The sequence below is a fragment of the Erpetoichthys calabaricus genome, chromosome 3 (assembly GCF_900747795.2).
Source record: "Erpetoichthys calabaricus chromosome 3, fErpCal1.3, whole genome shotgun sequence".
Classification (NCBI taxonomy): domain Eukaryota; kingdom Metazoa; phylum Chordata; class Cladistia; order Polypteriformes; family Polypteridae; genus Erpetoichthys; species Erpetoichthys calabaricus.
Window position 1 is genome coordinate 279,634,665 of NC_041396.2, and position 24,712 is coordinate 279,659,376.

A 24,712-nucleotide genomic window follows, 5' to 3' on the forward strand; every position below is an offset into this window, starting at 1 on the left:
CAAGGTTACAAAGTAGACCAGCACTAATGAAGAGCTCTAAACCAAGCAGAACAATGCAAGACTAGTTACTCTTATTTTAACTAATAAGAACATCTAATCAATGCTGTTATCATTTAGACAGACTTCCACAAAACAAGAGAGCCTTCAAACGCTTCCTATACACGCTGAGGGAGTCGGAAGTTTGAATGGTGACTGGCAGCTCTTTCCAAAAGCTTGGAACTACACAGGAAAAGAGTCTGATACCATGCAGAGGTGGCATCACCAGACTTCAGTGGTTTTGAATGAACATAAAACCCCATGAGTGCCTATACATACAAGGCATGATCAAAAAAATATGGTGAATGTTTTAAAAAAGAAATGTTTATTGCAGTAAAAGATTTACAACTACTAGTTACCCTCAAAATACTCTCCTCCACTTCAAATGCACTTACCACCATCGCTTCTGCCACTTTGCGAATGCAGTTCTGGAAGTTTTCTTTTGAGAGTGTCTTTAGTTGGGCTGTCGTGGCTGCCTGGATGTCCTCAATGGATTGAAATCGTTTGCCTTTCATGGTCATTTTCAATTTAGGGAACAGCCAGAATTCGCACGGTGACAGATATGGCGAATAAGGTGGATGCGGACACAGCGTAATGTTTTTATTCGGCAAAAATTGTCGTACTAGAAGGGAGGTGTGACAAGGAGCATTGTCATGATGAAGAATTAAACCGTTTCAACATTTTCCTTGATTATTGATTGATGTTGAAGGACGTCCTGATCTTTTCTCATCTTCAACCCAGTCAGATCCATTACGAAATCGAACAAACCACTTGTAAACAGTCTTATTTGTCGGTGCAATGTCACAATAAACTGATTTTAACATCTGATGGGTTTCCTGGGCTTTTTGCAATTTGAATTTCATGTTAATGTGTTGCTCTATATCCATTATTAACGGCAAACTTGAAAAACACACTTGAAATCAACAGTGGCTCACAAACGACTGACAGTATCAAACAAGTTGAAGCTTGTCACAAATGCGGCTCTAGGATGAACATGTCAGAACCTGCATTGAATTGTTTTGTGTTGCTTTTGGATGGTTCTCTGCATCAAGATTCACCATACTTTTTGATCACACCTCATATCCATATTACTAACCGAGAATGCTAAACCGGATGATGGACGCAGGCACATCCGGCAATGGGCCGTAGCTGCAAAAAGACGTACTGCGCAGGCGCAAAAAGAGTCCGCGAGGGTCGGCTGAGGAGCCGAGAAAGGCGGATAGAAGAGGGCGAGAGAGGCGGATGAGGGGCCGCGAGAGGCGGACAAGACCACAGAAAAAAGGAGTGAGCACAGGAAAAATTGAGAAATGAGGCGCAAAGAGCACCGAAAAAAGGAAACGGCACATAAAAACGTATTCAAACGCAAGCAAAGCACGAAACACATTGCACACGAAACTAGACCCAAAAAAAAAAAAAAAAAAAAAAAAGACGCTCGCGCACAACAGCAAGGCACCCCCCCCTACAGGCACCGGACGGGACACACACCAAGAGGGGGATTCAACAAGCCCATGGAACACAAAAAAAAGAACACAAAACCACCCCACAGACCCTACAAGCAAGGGACGGGACACACACAAAGAGGGGGATTCAACAAGACACAGGAACACAAAAAGAAAGAAGACGCTCGCGCGACAACAATCCTCAACCCCCCCCCCCCCCCCCCCCCACACACACACACACATCCATAAGAAGTGACACCCAAAGCCACATATTCTAAAGTGAACGTCAACACCTTCACACTAGACAGCATAGGTGTCAGCATTGGTGGATCTCCTTACAATAAAGCACTATTAACCGTTCAACTGCAGAAAAGGAAACATATTAACAGTGACTGCGATCCTTCTTATTACTTATCCATATTTCACATGCTGAGAAAGAAACAAGTCATGAATACACGGTCACGGGTACAAAACGAAAAGGAAAGGATAACAGGAACAAACACACGAAAACGAAAGAAACAACAAAATAGACGGCTATGCAGCATAGGTGGATCTCATTACAATAAGGCACTATTAACCGTTCAACCACAGAAAAGGCTCCATATTAACAGTGAGTGCAATTCTCCTTATTACTTATCCATATTTCTAAAAGAAAAAATGTCTCGACTCCAAAAACGCAAAGCTCAACTAAAGCTTCTAACTAACGATGTACCTAAAAGTAAAAACTTTATGAACTGCATTAGATCCTACAATAGTTCATTTGCTTTTGCATATACCGGAGTAAATATCAGGCCACCAAAAGGCAATGGCCCATACTACTTTCGCATATGTGCACAAATACTGCATCGCATTGGAACAGTGCACCCTGAAACAAATCAACAACGCAAATATGCACAAATCTACATCCTAGATCCACATGACGCAAACTATCAATCAAAGTGCTGCATCGCAACAGGCACGGATTCAAAACGAAACAGCTCCCGTCTCAGACATACGTTAATGGCAGCGAAGGCTACAACGGGCTTCTCACACAGCACAGGCAAATCGATTACAGCTCCAAAACAACACGTCCCAAATACTACACATGCAACAACGCGCCTCTCAAACGGCACAAGAAAAACATACACCAGTAAAATTCATTCGGATTAATGAATGTCATTTGCAATCATTGTCATTCAGTTCACTTCCCTGAAGAAACAACTGGAAATACAAGTTATACATTTACACGTTATTGTCAAAAGGGTCAAATTAGACTGCCTTCTTTACATTCATATACTGAATATCTACAGAGGCTTATAACTGACGATGTACCTGAAAGTGAAATCTTTATCAACTACATTAGATCCTACAAATCGGTATCCACTATGAACATTAACGGTGGCACTGCACGTGACATCCGTCTTGAAAAAATGTTGTTTATTGATGAATGTTCAATGACATGAAGTCACTTACTCAACACCATTCATAAACTTCTACAAACGTTTATGAATAATAATATTCGATTTGGAGGAAAGGTACTTTTATGAGGAGGAGATTTTAGACAGTGATTAGCTATTCTTCCAGATGCCATGCACTCAGCTATTGTTCAGTGCACCTTAAAATACGCAGACAATTGGCATTGTTTTCAAAAGATACAGTTAGTAAAAAACATACGATGTCCAGAACCAGATCATAACAATTGCTTATTACAACTGAGAGATGGTACACTCACCAATACAGCTGGACTTCAGGCACATATTATTACAATTCCTCAAGCCTTTATCTGCGACAACTTAGTTACAGAGACATTTCGAACAGCAATCTCATTAGACCAAATGCCCCTTTTAACACAACGCACTATATTATGTCCAAAAAATATTAATATGGAAAACATTAATACCCAAGTCATTCCATTACTTCCTGGAGAGACACAACTCTTTCTAAGTTCTGACAAACTTGACTCTGATCACAACAATAACCATCTTAAATGACCTTACAAGTTCTGACCTGGAATTACCTTTTACACTTAAACGGCGTGTACAAAGAAATTTTCAAATAAACCTTTACACTGTGCCACACACTTTATTGTTTGCTTTCTATTTGCATCATCTACACCGTCACACTATTCTATATCTCATTCATACATCACGCTCTTTGTCATTCCCAACACCAGGGGTTGGCGAGCGAAGCGAGCAGGGGGCAGAGCCCCCTAGTATAGGTGCTGACCCATTGACCACTCTGCAGGCTAGCATAACAACTTGAACATGTATGCGCCTACAGGCTGCTATTGAGGTGAGCTGAAAATAGGAGTGACATGTGCCATTTTTGGTTTGTAGAATACAAGATGTGCTGCTGCTTTTTGAATCGTCTGCAGTGGCTTGTAAGCGCATGTAGGAGCTTTTGACAGTAAAGAGTCGCAGTAGTCAAGAAGTGACAAAACCAATACACTGCATATTGTGTCAGATATGGTCTGATCTTGTTGATGTTACACAGAGTGAATCTGCATGAATAAGAGACAGTTGTAGTGTGAACTGTGATGGATAGCTGGTCATCTACCGTCACCCCAAGATTAAATACTGAATTTGTAGGTATTAATGACAATAAGCCAAACTTGACAGAGATGGTGTAGTGGAAAATGTTTATGTAAAATTTTTTGTCTATTAAGCTCTTCAGTTATATTGCCTTTTGTCGAACTGCTCTACGTAGGATGAGTTCATTCTAGTATGTAGTCTCCCATGTTTGCTGTGTCACTCTCTATGCAACCTAATACAGGATGATCTAATGTCCCATATGTGGACCTGTTTGTAACAGATTAACATGTTATCAACTATGTGCTAAATATGCTTTTGTATATTCATACACTCTAAAGCCATTGTCTAACAAACAACTGGCAGCACTCCCATTTTACAGTTCAGAGAACATGGAGTACTCTAACGATATCTTTGTTAAATAAATACATTTCTTATCTTATATACTGTATAAACGTCTACTCGTGGAAGTATGTTGCCTGTCTGTCCTGCCCAGAAGTGCAATGGTACAGCATGAAGCTGAAAGAAAGTGACTATGTCGCCAAAGTGAAACCGCTGAGGAAAGACACACTTAGGTGCTAATACACAAGCGAGGCAAGCACATCGGCAAAACGAAACCTCCAATGAGAGAGAAACTCGCTTAGCCACTGATATACAAGAAGGGCGCACACATCCGCAAAACGGAACCACAGACTCTGAATTTCAATTTTTTTCTGACAATTTTAATAGTTTCTAGGAGCCTGGGCTTTTTACAGCATGGGCTTACACAGCTAGTACTTATATGTTATTGAAGTTTGAAACACCATTTTATGTATGAGTGCCGAAGTGGACCAGGGATGAAGATAATTTTTCCCTAATCAATGTGGTGTTGGAAAGGTGGTCTGGTTGGGATAACATAGAGATCTGTCTTTGCTAGTTTAAGCTGAAGATTCAGTTCATTCATCCAAGTTAAGGTATTGTAATGTCTGTGTCTTCTTTCTTGTTACAGAACACAACTAGCAACACAGTGTTTGTCAGCAGCATCGAAGGCCAATTGAAATATTCATTTGATAAAGACACAGCAGGTAAGTACCTATTATTTTTGGAATGCAGGGAAAACAAAGATCTAAAGGTTCCTTGATAGCTACAGAAATAGCACCTCGCTGGGACTGTTCTCTTAACTGTAGCTAAGTCAGATTTTTTTTGTAATTGTGTGTGTTTTTAGGGTTTTTTAGTTGTTTGTTATAATATTTCATGAGCTTCTGTAAAAAGATAAATTTCCCCCTAGAAAACTATCTAGATACCTATCTATTTTATATATACAAAACATCACCTATCTATTTATTTAGCTAATATACAGCGTGTCCCACACTTACCTATCTAATAAAGAGCAGCTTGAGATGATACAGGTCCACTCCATGCTTCCCCTTCACCTTTGGGAGCCTCTTGAGCCCAACACCGTCGATAGTTATGACTGAATAAGCTGACTGATGGGGACAAATCACACATGGAGCAAGGGGATGGTGTAAAAAGTGTTCTGTGCTTTTATTAAAAAGAATAATAAAAACAAAAGCAGTGTCCACAGTGCAGTGCTCAAAAAAATCCATAAATAAAAAATTCCATAAAAACAAGTGAATAGTGGGGGATAAAAACACAATGAATAAATCCATTAAAAGCAGAGGTTAAAAATGCATCAACTGGTTCCTTCAGATCTCAGCTCACCTCCTTCTTCATCTCGCTGGCTCACCCATAGCTTGTGCAGCCAGCGGAGACTTAGCAGCCACAAACTTCATCCACCCAACCACCATCTTGGCTGCCTCTCCACAGTGCAGCCAGACCATCCGAGGTCTTCAATCCTCCCGTCATCCTTCACGCACCCGCAGTCGTACCTCGGATCCCTGGAGAGTTCATCAGCCATGCTCGCCCCACTCCACACTATTGTTCAGTGGGGCGAACCAGCCCCTAGAACTCCACAGCCTACACTTCTTTGTGGGGCCCCAGTTCGGGCTGCCTTTCCCTTCTAGGTGGCCGGATCGTACTCATCGAGACTGTTCTTCAGCCGACTTTATCCTCAGGTCCCTTTCTTTCTCTTTTTTTCCACCCTCTCACACTCGCGCTTCTCCTTTTGTATGTAAGGACATGGCACAGGTGTGCCAATTAGCAGCTAATGGCAACAATTACAGACACGGACAATCCCTCACCTGTGCACTTAAGTGAGGAAATGCCCGTGCTGCATCATGCTCAGGACCCGCTCCAGCCACACTACCACGCCCCCCTCCTTAAGCCGTGAGTGTGGTGATTATTTATTTTAAAAGGCAATGAGCCACAGACCTCACCTTACCACACAACTGTCACTTTTATTTATCTACCTAATCTATATCACCTATCACATTTACAATAGCTTTCTATCTAGCTTTATTCACAACTAGCTTAGTTTCCCGACTAATAACAAATGTAATGCATTTTATTACAAAAAATGTTTGTGATGAGCCATCTTTTGAAATGACAGAGACATAAATAACAACTGGATGCACTCATAGACACTTATCCTTTTATTAAAGTGGATAAACTCTGGTTTAAGAATCAAGAGGAGAGACGTTGAAGTTGTAAAAAAGTATTCAATGAAAAACTGAACACAGATGTGGGGTGGCATCTGCATACATCCCAGAGAATTAGTTCAGTTGGAGATTTCTCTTTGACATCTTACCGACTGAAGGGCAGTTTGTTGAAACAGATCACTTATTTTGAGAAATTGATTTTCTGTTACTGTGTTCAAATATAGAATCTAAACACAAATGTTTTAATCAGAAGAGCATTACAAATATCTGAGCCTTTTTGGTAATTTTTACATGATGCAGTGACTTCATCAAGACAGTCACACGACACAGGAGATGACAAATCACATTATAATTTTATGACCTTCCCCTGCTGTAACTATTCTTCTTCTTCTTCTGGTGCCATCTTAGTTAATAAAGTTTGCTGATCATTATGGCTATTTCAGCTCTGGAAACCGCTGAATGGAATAAGGACCTTGTACTCTTCTTGAACCATTCTTGGAGACCACAGAGCCAAGATGTTTTTTTTGTTCCAGGTTCTTTCTTGTATATTTTCCTGAATAATAAGTTCTAGCAGCTGGAACTTGTTGTTGCTCATACTAATTATGAATATGATACTATTCCATACAGTACCACATTGTCGCCATGAGCAATGCCTTTCGTGCTTCTACATCTTGATTCAGTTACTTCAAGTATGTCTATGCTCAGCCTCTGCATTTCCATCTGAGTGTTGTCTAAGTTAGTCTGTAATTCATTCTCCTTACATTCCATTTTGCAATCTTCATGTCTAACCTGGAGATTTTTAGCACCTTTTGACCATCAAAGGTTTGCCAGGGTCTGCGGGTCATTAATTGATCATTTTTAGCCAGAACACAAGCTTCTTATCACCTCTACACTTTTCCACACTCCATAGCAAAGTGGGTGAGCACTTATGGAATTCACTTTTGAATATAAAAAGATCTCAAGAATTTTGTTTTCATTGTGAAATTATGGACACTCCAGGTCCCGAGTTTGAATCCCAGTCCGACCACTATCTGTGTTGAGCCTTTTCCCTGGTCATTAAGGTTTTCCTCTCACATTCCTAAGGCAGATTGACTAGTAACTTTAGCTTGGCACTCAATGAGCGAGGGTGAGAGTAGCTATGTGACTGGGTGAGGCCTGAGGTGGGTTGGTCCCAGCCTTTTGTCTGATGCAAGGAAAGGCTCCAGCCCCACATAATCATTAACTAAATTAGCATGAAAACATGAATTGTGACATTATCAGACTGGTGATCAAAATCTCAATTAAATATATTAAGATTCCATATTAGGGTGGCATGGTAGCACAGTTGTAAGGCATCATGGGTGTAGGAGAATTCTTCCCTGCGAAATTTTGGAAATCCTGAGCATGGGAAAGGTGATATATAAACAAAATGTATTATTATTATTATTATTAGTCTTGTTCCAAGTGGACTCTATAAGTTCTCCTCCTGTTTACTTGATTATTTTAGATACACTCCAAAGACAAGCAGGTTTACGTTGATGGGTGAATGTTTTTAGTCCAGTTGGAGTTGATGTGGGTTAGTGGGTGTCTGTATGCCCTGTTATAGATTATACCATTTAGGGTTGCATTACACCCAATGGTGTTGTAACAACAACAGCACCCAAAATAAATGGCCAAATGAAAGAGTGGAGGACTTTTTATAACTGATACAGTCCTTGAAGTCAATATATACTTTATAAATCTGACAAAGCATAATAAATGTAGGAGTAGTGCAGTTTTCCTCTCACGTGATGAACACATACTGTATGTGTGATGGTGACCGATGACTGTAAACTTGCTCTATGTGCAGTAGGTGTGTCATGTGATTTCATTGGCATTCCATCCACTGTCACATCCAGTACTGCTGGGATGGGATCTGGCCCTTGACTTTAATTGTGGATTAAGCAGGTTTAACATATGGATGGAAAATTCCATAGTATGTGAAGACTCAATGCAGTTTAGTACTTCTATAGGTATCCTTTGAACAGAAGGGTATAATACAGTTTATACTGTGCATTGTAATGGTGGAGGAGGACCAACCATGAGAAAAATCAGTCGAGATGTGTTTCATCATGGGAATCCACACTGTCCTGAAATAACTTCATGTGACCACGATGTGGGTGAAGGACATTTCAGCTGACCCATTCAGCCCTGGTCAGAGTCAGGCTCATTTCATCAGTGTACATTTATCTGCTGCCTAAACTTCATTCCTATTTTTTTCCACTGATTATTTTATATATAAAAATGGTGACATTTATGTCCATTTTGGGGAATTTACTGAAATTACAGAATCTGCTGCAATGGTTTAAGTTTGTCTCAGCTACATTCTCAGTATCTTGAACAGCATTAAAAACCACATCCCTACAGTTTGCAAAATGAAAGATGATGAAATCAATTCTTCCCCAAAATGTCAGCAGATCAGGCAGTTTGGAAATCAGTGCATCTGACATAAAACTATTGGTGAGGGTTGAGCATAAGACCATGAGTCACAGAAAATGTTTAATTCTGAGAAGAAAAAGAAAGTCACATAGAAGCTGAACATAATGCACAATTTAAATTTCCTGAAATGTGATGGTTTCATGCATACATTCAGCTTCTACATAGACAAGATTATCAAATCACAGAGGTAGTAAGGCTATGTGATATGCTTTAAAACTTACATTAAAATTTTACATAACATTCTAATACTCCGTTAATCCAGCTGAGGGCTGGGTGAGCCAGAACCAACCTTAAGGCCCACCCATCCAAACCCACACAGAGACAAAGAATATAAAAAATACACCTTTGAGATAAGGTAGGGTAATGCTGGTAGATCGATGGGTTTCAGGACTATTTGGATTATGGATTTTAATCAGATGCTGAAATCTCGATAGACAACCAGGTCATTAAGTTTTTTCTGTGTAAAAGCAGATCATATGTTCTTTCATTTCTCCTTCTACTACTACTGCCTTTTCTTATCTGTGACTATATTGCTTTTACTGCTGGCAAGTGACTGAGATCCACTAACATCACTTTATTACCATTATTATTAATATCAAGTAAACACTTTTATCTGAGTTGACGTATAAGGATAAATCTTTACACTCAATTTGAGTGATGTTAAAGTACAAAGTCTGTTAGGATTACATTAATGTCTTTCCCTTGTTTACATTCATTTTTGTGTTTTTCATTCTTGCCCCTGCTTTATGACTGTTTTCTTATTTGTCTTGTGTTTGTGCAATGACTTGTATCAGACACTAAGTGCCAAAACACTAAAGCAGAAATTAATCTTAGTATTTTTAAGAATTGAAAAAATTATCAATTGGCAAAAACTGTCAAGAGGCAGGCAAAGTGATCAGATACCTGAAAAAGCCAAGAAAACTGAGTAATCAAAACAGAAGTGAGAGGCACATATGTAGTGAAAACAACCAAATTCAAAAGCCATAAATCCCAACACTAACTTGGTCCGATTTTGCCAAACTCACACTAAAGCAAAATTTGCTTTTGTTTAGAAATGATCCAACACAAGAACAACAGAAGCCATGCGTTTTTTGTAGGTGGAGCAAGATCACGCTCACACACACACACACACACACACACACACACACACACACACACACACACACACACACACACATGCGCACACCCACACGCATAGAGGTCACATGACTGACAATGGGCATACAGAATGAAAACAGTATGGCTGCAACCTTGAAAAATGGTCACAAAATGGCTGTGTCCATTCAAAAATAAAATAGAAAATGGTGACGTCTAAGTGATGTTATTGCAGTAACAAAAAATATAAATGAATATTGAGAAATATAGAATTAAAATTTCCAAGTTTGAAATGAAAAGACTCAAGGGCAGGTATAAAACAAATTCTCGACAGCTTGTAATTTCATCTTGGTCCATTATCTGAATGTAGTCTGCAGTACTTGTTTGCAAGGAGGACTATCAGCAGCTGTGGCCATTGGCACATGGTCACCTGAGAAGACTACTGTATATACAGCCTTTTGCTGTGGTATCTTCATGCCTAAGCTTCTGTGTGCTGTGAATAGGGGAGAAAGAATATTGTCTCGCTAAAATGATTAGGAATTTGGACCAAAAATTGAAACACAAAGGGACATAACAAAAGAGCAGTCAATGAAATGGCCAAATATCAAACTGGGAAGACCGAAATACTTGAACATCATAGCACAATACATAACCCTGACTGTCTAAATTTCCTTCTCCTAACTAATGAGATTTTGCAAGCCCTATTGGAAGTTTTTGTCCAGAGTCTTTTTTTGTCTATGGAGCCATCCTTATACCTGTATATAATTTGATAGTATCCGTATGTATGGTGTTCGCGTCAATACCTCGACTCAATACAAGTTAGAACCATGCAAGGGATTCTGCCTCTGTAGTTAGATCATGACGTGGCAAACGCGGACGCAGCAGCAAAATTTTGAAGAAGTTGTAAGCGATGGAAAAGTTTTTGTAGGTTGCCAGATAGAATAGAATTACAATACAGTAATCTATACGTGAGGTGACTCGGGCATTAATCAATACTTCAGTACTGTGTTGCGGAAGAACAGGACGAAGTCTAGAAATGTTTCGGAGATGGAAGAAGGCAGTCCGAGAAATGTTACTTATATGGGAGGAATTATTTAATAATAATAATAATAATAATTATTATTATTATTAGTAGTAGTAGTAGTAGTAGTATTTAATAATTAATAATTGCCTTTATTAGTGTATAAATTTATATAAATAATTTCATTTAAACGATTCGGCAAAATCTGTTGTATGTAAACGATACTGTTTTAAACGTTATTGTTTTTTCATCAGAAAACCCAGTTTCCACATCTACGTGTATTAGTTTAAATTGCACTTTTACCACTCGCAATAGGGCGGACGCGCTGACGTATCGTGTCGACTGGGCAACACAGTGAATGCGGTGTCTATCTATATATGTCTATGATTTGTTCGCTTTCCGACGTAGTGTAAATAAAGTAAATTCATCTTACTGTGGTGCGTATTCTGAACGTAATACCATGTAACACATTATAATTCTTCTGCTTTACACGAATATACCCGTGCCACCGAAGAAAAGACCTACAATTCCACGGTCTAATTCAGATGCCAGAAAAAGTCTATTTCAAAGGCGTCTCAAACGCCACAGCACACACAATCCAAAATGGACGAACTTACAATAAAATGTGAATCAGAAAACTTTTTGTTCCATTTCTATGTTCTGTTTAGTTCATTTGGGAAATTCACCAGTTATAGATTCCCGGCCAACGCCAGGTACTCCTACTAGTCTTAAATAATCACAGCACAAATGATGTTATAAGCCACACCATACCAAACTCCCAGTCTCGGTAACCAAGTCTTGCGAGAAAACAGCAAACACAAAATGGCAGCTGGACAACATTAACAAAAAAAAGATGTTTCTTACTTGTGAAAAATCTAAAATGATGCTACAAACTTCCCTGATACCTAAGACACCAAACTTATATTCTTAACACTTTGTTCTTTTCACTCCATGATCATTTCTTAGTACTGTAATGTGTTAGCTTTGTTCTTGTCAATTTTTAGCTTTATTGTTTAGTTTTCTATTTTTTAATCTTGATTTTGAATTACGTTTATAATTTTTGGATTGTTTTTATGGCCTACTTGCATTTACTGTGCATTTTGTTACTTGAGCTTCTAGTTCATAGCCTGGGTTATTTTTCCATTTCTTCAGTTTCTAATTCTGAGTTTTTTATATTGTAGTTTAATAGTTTATTTAATTGTGTTTATTAGTCCATTATTTTTATTACTATTTTATTTGGTTTAAATAATTAATAACAAACTATTTACTTAAGGTTTTCCATTTTGAGTTGGATGTTTTTTTGTGATGTTTGTGCCATCCCAACAAAATCATCAAGCAGTGGAGGACAAAATTCAAACTTGAGCACAAGAAGTGCAGTTTTACAAGTTAGTCCCATGACTGCAAGTAAAAGTAGAACTGAAACTCAGGGTCACTTGACAGTCAGATGGGTCAGTACAGGAGAAAAATACAAAGAAAAAATGTCTCATTTGGCCTAAAATGATTTAAATCTTCTGATCATTTATTTTCCAAACCTGTTTTTTACATTTCACAATCACAGGTTGTCATAAAATCAGAAAAACACTCAGGATGCACAGGTGGTTTTCAACTGTGTTTACTTCCGTTACTGTCCCACATACACTATATGGACAAAAGCATTGGGACACACCTCTTAATTATTAAATTCAGGTGTTTCAATCAGACCCATTACCACAGGTATATAAAATCAAGCACCTAGTCATGCAGTCTCCATTTACAAACATTTATGAAACAAAGTGGGTCATTCTGAAAAGCTCAGTGACTTCAAGCATGGTACTCTTGATAGGATGCCACCTTTGCAATAAGATGGTTTGTGTAATTTTATCCCTGCTGAAAATTTCTCGGTCAACTGTAAGTGGTTTTACTGGAAAGTGAAAGCATTGCGGAACAACAGCAACTCAGCCACAAACTTAAAGTCACAGAGCGGGGTCAATGATTGCTAAGGTGCTTGGTGCTTAAAAATCGCCCACATTCTGCTAATTCCATAGCTGAAGAGTTCCAAATTTCCACTGGCATTAACTGAATGGGTTTCCATGGCAGAGCAGCTGCATGCAAGCCTCACATCACCAACTCCAATGCCAAGTGTCAGATGGAGTGGTGGAAACGTGTTCTATAGAGTGACGAATCACGCTTCTCTGTTTGAAAGTCAGATGGATGAGTCTAGGTTTGGTGGATGCTGGGAGAATGTTACCTGCCTGACTGCACTGTGCCAACTGTGAAGTTTGGTGGAGGAGGAATAATGCTGTGGGGCTGTTTTTCTGGGTATGGGCAAGGCCCCTTACTTCCAGTGAAGGGCAATCTTAATGCGTCAGCATACCAAGACATTTTGGACAACGCTATACTTCCAACTTTGTGGAAACAGTTTGGGGAAGGCCCTTTTCTATTCCAGCATGACTGTGCCCCAGTGCAAAAAGCAAGGTCCATAAAAACATGTTTAGATGAGTTTGGTGTGGAAGAACTTGACTGGCTCACACAGAGCCCTGACCTCAACCCCATCAGATATCTTTGGGATGAAATGGAATGGAGATTGCAAGCCAAGCCTTCTCGTCCAACATCAGTGCCTGACATTATAAATGGTCAACAGAATGAATGGGCACAGATTCCAACAGAAACACTCCTAAATCATGTGGAAAGCCTTCCAAAAAGAGTGGAAGCTGTAATAGCTGCCGAAGGGGGGACGAACTACATATTAAAGTCTATGTGTTTGAATGCAATGTCATTAAAGTCCCTGTTGATGTAATGGTCAGGCGTCCCAATACTTTTGTCATATATAGTATACAACATTACGTAACAAAGCCAAGATCAACTACGGGCCTGAGTTACTTTAATTGCAAGGTTAATCAAACACATCATATTGCCCTTCTTAGAAATGTTTTGAACAGTCAGGTATAATGCAATATTGTAAGGAACATCTTAATGTTAATCTAACACAAACATATTAATTCATTTCAAGTATCTTTTCTAAAATATTTAAATGATTACTTAAAGCTAAAGTTTCTGAATTTTTTTAGTCTTTATAATAGACAGGTGTTTTAATTATCAGTCAAGATCTTGTTGTTCTTTGCATGTTGGTGACCTTGGGTGTTGCTGGTGAGCTTTCTTTCGGGTGCTGTTCCACCTCATGGTCCTCAGTAGGCTGTGGTGACAGTTTGGCCTGTGTTTCTTGAATGTTACTTGGAGTCTCTGTAGAATCAATAATGGCCTCTAGATATTTTCTATTCCTCCTGAACTCTCCCTCTTCTCTTTCAATAATTCAAGTATGTGGCTCTTCTGCTTGATGTTTCACCACTGCTGTAGTATGCCATCCTTTGTCCTTATCCAGGTCTCCAGGTTTAAGTGATGGGAGCGATTTGACTTTGTGGAGTGTATTATAGTAGTAGTGATAGGATTGTTTTGTTTTTCTGTCCTTCTCTGCTACTGTTTTAAAGACAGGTCATTTCAGGTGTAGATTACTGGGAAGCATTGGGACAGTAGTGCATATCTGGTGTCCCATAAGCAGCTGTGAAGGTCTTCAGTCTGTAGCTGCAATTGGTGTGGCCCTGTACGCAGGTAGAACTAGGAACGGATTGTCCTGTTTCAAAATTTTCTTTACCATTTGAACTGCCCTTTCTGTCTCTGCATTAGTTTGAAGGAAATAAGGACTGGACATTAGATAGATAGATAGATAGATAGATAGATAGATAGATAGATAGATAGATAGATAGATAGATAGATAGATGGATGGATGGATGGATGGATGGATGGATGGATGGATGGATGGATGGATGGATGGATGGATGGATGGATGGATGGATGGATGGATGGATGGATGGATGGATAGATAGATAGATAGATAGATAGATAGATAGATAGATACTTTATTAATCCCAATGGGAAATTCACATTCTTCAGCAGCAGCATACTGATACAATAAATAATATTAAATTAAAGAATGATAATAATACAGGTGAAAAAAACAGACAATAACTATGTATAATGTTAAATATTAACGTTTACCCCCCCTGGTGGAATTAAAGAGTCGCATAGTTTGGGGGAGGAACGATCTCCTCAATCTGTCTGTGGAGCAGGACAGTGACAGCAGTCTGTCACTGAAGCTGCTCTTCTGTCTGGAGATGACATTATTTAGTGGATGCAGTGGATTCTCCATAATTGATAGGAGCCTGCTGAGCGCCCTTTGCTCTGCCACAGATGTTAAACTGTCCAGCTCCATGCCAACAATAGAGCCTGCCTTCCTCACCAGTTTGTCCAGGCGTGAGGCGTCTTTCCTCTTAATGCTGCCTCCCCAGCACACCACTGCGTAGAAGAGGGCGCTCGCCACAACTGTTTGATAGAACATCTGCAGCATCTTATTGCAGATGTTGAAGGAAGCCAGCCTTCTAAGGAAGTATAACCGGCTTTGTCCTTTCTTGCACAGAGCATCAGTATTGGCAGTCCAGTCCAATTTATCATCCAGCTGCACTCCCAGATATTTATAGGTCTGCACCATCTGCACACAGTCACCTTTGATGATCACTGGGTCTATGAGGGGTCTGGGCCTCCTAAAATCCACCACCAGCTCCTTGGTTTTGCTGGTGTTCAGGTGTAGGTGGTTTGAGTCGGACCATTTAACAAAGTCATTGATTAGGTCCCTATACTCCTCCTCCAGCCCATTCCTGATACAGCCCACGATAGCAGTGTCATCAGCGAACTTTTGCACATGGCAGGACTCCGAGTTGTATTGGAAGTCCGATGTAAAAAGGCTGAACAGGACCGGAGAAAGTACAGTCCCTTGTGGCGCTCCTGTGTTGCTGACCACAATGTCAGACGTGCAGTTCCCAAGACGCACATACTGAGGTCTGTCTTTAAGATAGTCCACGATCCATGCCACTAGGTATGAATCTAATCCCATCTCTGTCAGCTTGTCCCTAAGGAGCAGAGGTTGGATTGTGTTGAAGGCGCTAGAGAAGTCTAGAAACATAATTCTTACAGCACCACTGCCTCTGTCCAAGTGAGAGAGGGATCGGTGTAGCATATAGATGATGGCATCTTCCGCTCCCACCTTCTCCTGATATGCAAACTGCAGAGGGTCAAGGGCGTGTTGAACCTGTGGCCTAAGGTGGTGAAGCAGCAGCCTCTCCATGGTCTTCATCACATGTGATGTCAGAGCAACAGGCCGAAAGTCATTCAGCTCACTAGGACGTGATACCTTTGGGACTGGGGTGATACAAGATGTTTTCCAAAGCCTCGGGACTCTCCCCTGTTCCAGGCTCAGGTTGAAGATGCGCTGTAGAGGACCCCCCAGCTCCGATGCACAGACCTTCAGCAGTCGTGGCGATACTCCATCTGGACCCGCTGCTTTGCTGGCACGAAGTCTCCTCAGCTCTCTGCTCACTTGCGCTGTTGTAATTATGGGTGGGGATGTCTTTCTTATGCTGGTATCAGCAGAAGGATGTGTGGAGGGTGCAGTACTCCGAGGTGAGAGTGAGAGTGGGTTAGGGTGGTCAAACCTGTTAAAAAAGTTGTTCATTTGGTTTGCTCTCTTCACGTCTCTCTCAATGGTGGTACCCCGCTTCGAGCTGCAGCCAGTGATGATCTTCATCCCATCCCACACTTCCTTCATGCTGTTATTCTGCAACTTCTGCTCCAGCTTTCTCCTGTACTGCTCCTTCGCCGCCCTGAGTTGGACTCGGAGTTCCTTCTGCACGCGCTTGAGCTCATGCTGATCACCGTCTTTAAAAGCCCTTTTCTTCTGATTCAAAAGGCCCTTGATGTCACTTGTAATCCATTGCTTGTTGTTAGCATAGCAGCGTACTGTTCTTACTGGAACTACAATGTCCATACAGAAGTTGATGTAGTCAGTAGTGCAGTCAACAACTTCCTCAATGTTCTCACTATGAGATCCCTGCAGGATATCCCAGTCTGTAGTTCCAAAACATTCTCTCAGAGTATTCTCAGCCTCCGGAGTCCACTTCCTGAATGATCGTGTGGTTACAGGTAGGACTCTAACTTTTGGTTTATAGTGAGGCTGAAGCAGAACCAGGTTATGATCTGCTTTCCCAAGCGCAGGCAGCGGGGTGGCGCTGTATGCATCTTTAACGTTTGCATAAAGTAAATCAATAGTCTTATTTCCCCGGGTGTTACAGTGCACATACTGGGAGAATGCAGGTAATGTTTTGTCCAGCGTCACATGGTTAAAGTCTCCAGCGATTAGCACAAGAGCCTCAGGGTGCTGCGTTTGTAACTTAGCAACAGCGGAATGGATGATGTCACTCGCTGACTCCACGTCTGCCCGAGGAGGAATGTATACAATAACAACAATGACATGTCCAAACTCTCTGGGCAAATAGTAGGGACGTAAACTTACGGCCAACAGTTCGATATCCCTGCAGCAAGTGGAGATTTTGACGTTAACATGTCCAGAGTGACACCACCGTGTATTAACATAGAGAGCGAGTCCTCCTCCTTTGTGCTTACCACAGGTACTTGCATCTCTGTCCGCTCTAACTGTGCTAAACCCGGGTAGCTCTACGTTGGCATCTGGGATGGTGTTATTTAGCCAGGTTTCGCAAAAACACAACAAACTGCATTCTCTGTAGGTCCTTACATTTTTCACCAGCGCAGCCAGTTCGTCGATCTTATTTGAGATTGAGTTTACATTCCCCAGAATCACAGAAGGCACCGAAGGCTTGAAACGCCACTTTCTCGCAAGCCGCTTCTTTTTTAGCTTAGTGCCGGCTCTGCTGCCACGATATCGCCTTCTTACCTCGTCGGGTAAATATGGAACCACACCGGCACTGGCATTTGTTCTCAGCGCCCGAAGTTGAGTACTTGAATAGGCGAGTCTCGGCGTGTTAAAATCCATGCCCACGTTGTAAAAGTAAGTGTGTCCAGGGAAGGAATCCACATAAAATAAAGTGGTAGGAGTGATCAATAAATAAAAATAGAAAAATAAAAGTAGAAAAGTACACATACATATACAGTCATACACGGAGCTGCTGAAAAGGCTGCCACTCACGGCGGCGCCGGATGCACATGAATATATATATATATATATATATATATATATATATATATATATATATATATATATATATATATATATATATATATATATATATATATATCATCAAAACCATATTCCTTTGCAAATGCTTTCAATTCTGTTGAGGTAAGCTGTTTGGCATTATCTGAGCATGACTGTTCTGGTATGCCAAAGTGTGAAAACATTCTTTTCAGCTTCCCAACTACTCTCCTGCTAGAGATGTCAAGCAAATGTGCAATTTCTGTAAATCTTGAGAACTAGTCTATGAACACAAGGTACTGTTGACCCTTAACTTCACTCAAGTCTGCACCAATACATTGCCAGGGTCATGAAGGCAATTCAGTTGTCATCAAAGTCACTTTGCATTGAGTTAGCCTCCCTTCTTGTCACTGGCTACACCGACTCAACTTTCTTTTATATCTCTTCCGATCCCCAGCCACCAAACAGAGTCTGGCCCTTTTCCTGGCACTTGGCAAACCCTTGGTGGTCTTCATGTTTACAGCTGAGCACATAACTTCTCATACTGGGTGGAATTGCAATTTTCTGTCCATTACTTTGGATTCACTAAGATGGCTTTGCTGACTTAAGAATGCCCTAAAATTGTCTTTTATATGCCTTGGCCAGACTTGGCATGTACATTTCAACACCAGCTGCATTTCCTCACTTTGTTTTGTGGCTTCTATAATCTTCTGCATCTTCTCCTATGAAGCACACCTATGCTTTTTTAGTGATGCAATAAATGTTTTAGCCTCCTCTTCTAGGTCATAATGTTCATGGTGAATGGAAGGATTTTGTGATAGAGTATCAGCTATGGGAATCATTTTGCTTGGAGTGTACACAGCTGTGGGTTTAAATCGCATCATCCTTATTAACAATCTCTGGCACAGAAGGGGAACATCGTCCAGATTTTTCCTGTTAATCAATGGGAATAATGGCTTATGATCTGTCAATAATTTAAATGAATCTCAACCTTATAGGTACCAAGACAACTTCTCACAAGACCATACAGAAGCCAGGTACTCCTCCTCTAGCTGGGCATAATTTCTTTCTGCTGCAGTTAGGGTATAGGAACCAAAGGCAACTGGGAACATCTTGACATCATGCTCTTGAAGTAGTACTCCCGCAATGCCATAACTACTAGCATCAGCACTTACTATCGTTGGTTTTCACACATCATAAAATGCCAAAACTGGGGCACTCATTAGCATATCGTTTACAGTCTTAAATACGTCATCTTGTCTTTTTCCCCTTGACCAAACAACATCTGATTTTAGAAGCTCATTTAGTGGCTGCAGAACAGTAGAGCTGTTTGGCAAGTACCTACAAAGATAGTTAATTATGCCAGGTATCGATTTAGTTCTGTGACATTCTGAGGTCTTTCAGACCTAGAATTACACAGACCTTTTTGAGGTCAGGACTCACTCCTGCATGACTAATCTTATACCCCACAAAGGTAAGTTCACTTTTATTAAATACACATTTTTCTTTATTTAATTTTCGACATGATGCTTTAATGATCTTCAGCACATCTGTTAGTCTTTGATCATATTCTTCCTGTGTGTATCTATAAACAAGAATATATTCCTCTAGACCAGACAAAAATTGAAAAATTTCGGGTGCACTAGTTATTCCAAATGGAAGACGATGGAAGCAATATCTTTTGAAGGGGTTATAAGAGTTGTCAACTTCCTACTGACCTCATCCAGAGGAATCTGCCAGAACCCACTGGCTACATCCAAGCTAGAGAACACTTTTGCTCCAGCCAATCTTAGAATGATATCATCAGAGGTTGGTAAGACATTCAGTATTTCTCATGCACCACAGCTTCATTTAGTTGTTTCAAGTCAACACAAATCCTAACCTCCCCATTTCTTTTAATAACGGGGACCACTGGTGCACAGCAGGGTGTTGGCTCAGAAATTTCCTTGATCACTTCCAGTTCTTCCACCCTTTTTAACTCTCTTTCCACTTTTGCTAATAATGGCATGGACACTCGTCTTGTTACATTTACGCTATATGGGTCAACTGTTTCTTTAAGTGTTATCTTTACTGGTTCACATTTCAGGAGACCCGCTAAGCCAAACACACTCTCCTGCACCTCTTCAATTCTCTTTATCAGACCCATGATGATGGCTGCACTGTGTCCCAAACGATTTGTCCCCTAGAGCTCCTCTATTCACATAGAGTGTAAGGCAGTATGTCTGCTTCTTAAATTTCAAAAGTTTCCTTCTACTGTATCTGAAGTTTGACACACCCTGGATTGATTGTTTCAGATTCACAGTGAATTGCTCCCAAAAACGTTTAATCTATATTCTGTTTGACAATCTATTGTCAGCTCCTGTATGGCATACTACTGCAAAATGACCTAATTTCTTGCATTTTCTGCCTGCAGCGTTTCTTGCTGGGCAGTATTCTCTTTTGCTGTGTTCTTTATTACATCTTGTACATTTCCTCTTTTCATTTTCTATCTTGCTTGGAAGTTTTTAAAATCTGTCTAGGCCCGTTTTGTAGCCGCCTCTATTTTTGCTCTGAGAAAATTTTACTTCCTCAATTTGTTTCATCATGTTATGCACAACAGTGTTTTGGTGTCTGATCAGTTCATGAATATGAGTCATTTCAATAGCTTTTGCTACCTTTAAATTTTATCGTAGCTGTAGTTTTTCTGACAGTGACTTGTCTTTCAAACCAATCACTATTCTATCCCATATGTACTTTTCCTTTGTATTTCCAAAATCACTGTGCTCAGCGAGTTCATGCAGCCCTCTAACAAAAGCTTCAATGGACTCACCGTTGCCCTGATTTCACTAATAAAAATGAGCTCTTTCATACATCATGTTTCTTTTCGGAATGAAATGTTCATTGAATTTCTCAATTACAACTCGAAATTATCTTCCTCCTCAAACACGAATGATTTAAATATATTCTCAGCTTCCTTCCCCATGGAATGAAATCAACGAGCTGACCTGTATCTTGCCATGAAATGAAGGGATTGTGTTAAAAAATGCTTTAGTTGCCTCACATTTTTATGCAATCGTTTTATTCACCCCACTGAATTAAAGCTGAAAATCTGCACTTCAACTGTATCTGAGTTGTCTCATTTAAAATTCATTGTGGTAATGTACAGAACCAAAATTAGAAAAAAGTTGTCTCTGTCCAAATATTTATGGACCTAACTGTACATAAGAAATATCTGGATGAGACATTGGGACTTCTTAGCTGTTAGCTAAAGAAACAAGCTTAATGGATTCAACGGTGCTTTGTTGTCTGACAAATTTCTTATGTTCTTATGAATGCTGCTCTCTGCATTCCATATCAGTGATTTAATGTAACAAAAATTGCTCATCACTTAAAACTGTCATGTCTCCCCTCACAAAATCTTATATTTACATTAATCATGTAATTTAGAATATAAGCTTCATGGAGTTTCAATAATTTTATTGGGGAGTCGTAATGAGAGACCCAAGACCAGAAAAGCTACACATTACCCGAAAACAGTTGAGTAAATATTCATGATGTCTTGCATGTACAGTATATTTCAGTTAACTCAACTTCACATACAGAGTTCATGGAGTTTCAAATGTTTGATCAAGGGTGTTCAACAGAGGGAACGATACACAAAAAATGGTAGTTTTTCCCAGCTTACATCAATGATTCCAATGATTATTAATGTGGGATTGAACATCAGTTTGTGAAACCACACTAAACCAGGAAAGACAATGAAGGAGTGTTTGTGATGCCAACCCAGCAAAGAGTTACAGCTGTTATAAAGTTCAATAAGATGCAAAAAGAGCAAATTCTCCACTCATGTGAGCAGGCAAACTGATAGAGGAGTAGCGTAGATGACTGTCGGGACAGCCTGCAATGACAAAGGGTCAACGTTTAAAAAACACATCAATATTTGCTTTCTAACCGTAACCCATTTTACAAATATAGCCAGGCCATGCCAAGTACTTTAACTAATCATAAAATGTATCTAGGAGGAGGGCACTATTTCAGGTTTTCACTTAACTATCATCTTCAACTTTAACTTAATTTTGGCCTTTGAATAAGTTTACAGATCTAAGATCTTTAGTGTTTCAGCTACTCTTTTTGGTGTGTCCTTCATCTGTCCTGCTCTGTTTTCACTTCTGTATGAATCATTCATTTCTTGATTGTGACAAGTGACAAGTCAAGTAAAATGACACCTTTTATTGGCTAACTAAAAAAGATTTCAATATGCAAGCTTTCGAGGCAACTCATGCCCCTTCTTCAGGCAGGATGTAACAGTAATGATACTACCCAGAACATATCAGATAATGTAAAAACATTGTAATATCTTAAGGTATTTGTTCTCAGGTCTAAGTATTTATAAGAGGTAGTGGGCTTTCAAGCTCAAGTTAAAGTCGGTGAGATTGTGTTCATCTGGCCTCACTTGTCATGGCTGAAATGCTGTGCTCTTTAGGCCACATTTGGTTGATTTCAAGTTCACTAATGGTGCCTTTTTTTTTTTTTTACAGTGGATCGATCATTCAGTAATGATTCACTAAGGTTACTTGAGATGAAAATTGGAACAGCTTTTGTCTGCAACAAACAGTCGGTACCGCTAGGCAACAACTTGTACTTGGAACTCAGCAAAGAACATGTGCAAGCTTTCAACATCACCAACGGAAATTTTGGACCAGGTACTCAAGCTTTAAACTCATCCAGCATACCTGTATGGTCATATTGCAAATTGTCCACTGTCGAGATATTGTCCATTATATGAAAGACTAGGCTCTGTGGGGTATAATAGCAGAACATTTTGTCATTTTAATCTGCAGCATATGCACTTAACTGATAAGTGATAAAATAAAGGAAATACTTAATAAATGATGAACACATATTCTGTTAAAAATGTGTGCTTTTCCAACTTTGTGGTGATTGAGATAATTTTACACGTGATGTTAAGCTTTAGGTCATGTCTAAAAATGCTGTGCAATCCCTGTGTCTCATTACTTTGATTACCATAGCTTAAAGAACAGATCTCAATGACAAATGGATTACTGAATGTTGGACGCTGTGAATACAGATTTCACAATCTTTAGAATCTAGGCAGGTGTTCTGCTAAGAGGAATAAGTCAAGGAGTGAAACTGTAAAATAAATTACGTAAATTGAAGTTCTATAAAAATTATATGCAATCAAGGCAAGAGATATGAAGCGTCCTGGGGAAGTCTTGAACCCCCTAAGTCTTGAACCCCAAGATTGTAGCAGGCCCCTAAAAGGAAAATGAAAATCATGTTACAGTGTTATAAATCACTCAGTGCCCATTACTGAGTTTGTGAGAAAACAGAGTAGCAGGGTGCAAAAAGCTCTTCACAGGTAGGGTTGGAAGGTAGCAAGCAGTGTGTGATCGGTCAGATACTTGAATGGCAGCAGTCACTGAAGCAAAGAAGGGGCGCACTTCCTTTAACTTAGGGGAATTTGAGAAAGAGGATGGAGACTTTTGTAAGAAATGAATAAACTGGAACCTCAGGTAGTGCTTATCTGTCTGAGGTGTCACTTCCGTGATGATGAAGAGAAGGCCAATTATTGATGACACAGTTTTCAAGGTTAGGAACAGCATTAGCCTTGAGGTGCCTTGTTCCTTATTTATATGTGTTGTTTTGTTACTTTCTGTGTCCCATTAATAATAGTAGAGTAAATTCATCACTCTTTTTAGGCTCTTAGGGCATGTTGTTATTGCTGCTCATTAAACAAACCCTCAGTGCTACTGAGAGGACTTCAATTCCCATCAGTCAGAAGAAGCTATGAGGAAAGACTGAAGGAGTTGAACCTTTTCATTTTAAACAAATCTAAGAGTCTAAGAGGCTGCATGATTGAAGTGTTTACAATTATGAGTGGAATTACTACAGTGGATCCCAGTTGTTACTTTAAAAAATACTCCACAGGGACACAGAAACTTGTTCAGGGTAAATTTTGCAAAAATGCTATAAAATTCTTCTGCACACAGAGAACCATAGCAAATGACCAAGCGGCGTGATGGAGAATATGACTTTAGAACCCTTCTAATCTCGATTTGATGTTATTTTGGACAATCTTGGGAATAGGATGTATGAGGTTGTTGGGCTGAATGGCCTGTTCTCGTTACAATTTTTATAATGTTCTAAAGTTTATAAAGGGGCTCATTGGTGCCATTCAAAGGGAACTGATTGGGGGCAGACGTGCAGCAGTCATTCACACATGGTATTTATGAACATACTGTATGGGTCATGAAAAGTGACTCTTCTATGTCATGCTTGTCAGAAGTGGTGCGGCTTTACACCAGACGTGTCAAACTTGGTTTCTGGGATGCCACGGTAGCTGCCGACTTTCATTCATTAGTAAACAATTACTACCATTAACAAAATATACTGTGTTGCCTTGATTTTGATTAGCTATCATTTTAATTAATCTCAACAGCCAAACAATAATGAGATACAAGGCAAGCTAACAAATCACCAGGCTGAGCTCTATCATTTGCATGTGTACATTTAATACCATTTCTTTCTCAGTAAGATATCTGAAAAGAAAAAAGTGAAGGTCTGAGAAACATGATCTGCCATAG

The 24,712-nt window shown here is 39.8% G+C and overlaps 1 protein-coding gene across 4 annotated transcripts in view; it reads left to right on the plus strand.

The window, feature by feature from the left end:
- Positions 1–24,712, plus strand: part of cd68 (CD68 molecule) — a 71,857-nt gene that overhangs the window by 37,842 nt on the left and 9,303 nt on the right. For all 4 annotated transcript variants that reach the window (XM_028798430.2, XM_051925236.1, XM_051925238.1 and 1 more), the window contains 2 exons: positions 4,971–5,046; positions 22,646–22,810. In XM_028798430.2, coding sequence (XP_028654263.2) covers positions 4,971–5,046; positions 22,646–22,810 — 241 coding nt within the window. The remainder of the gene's footprint in view (positions 1–4,970; positions 5,047–22,645; positions 22,811–24,712) is intronic.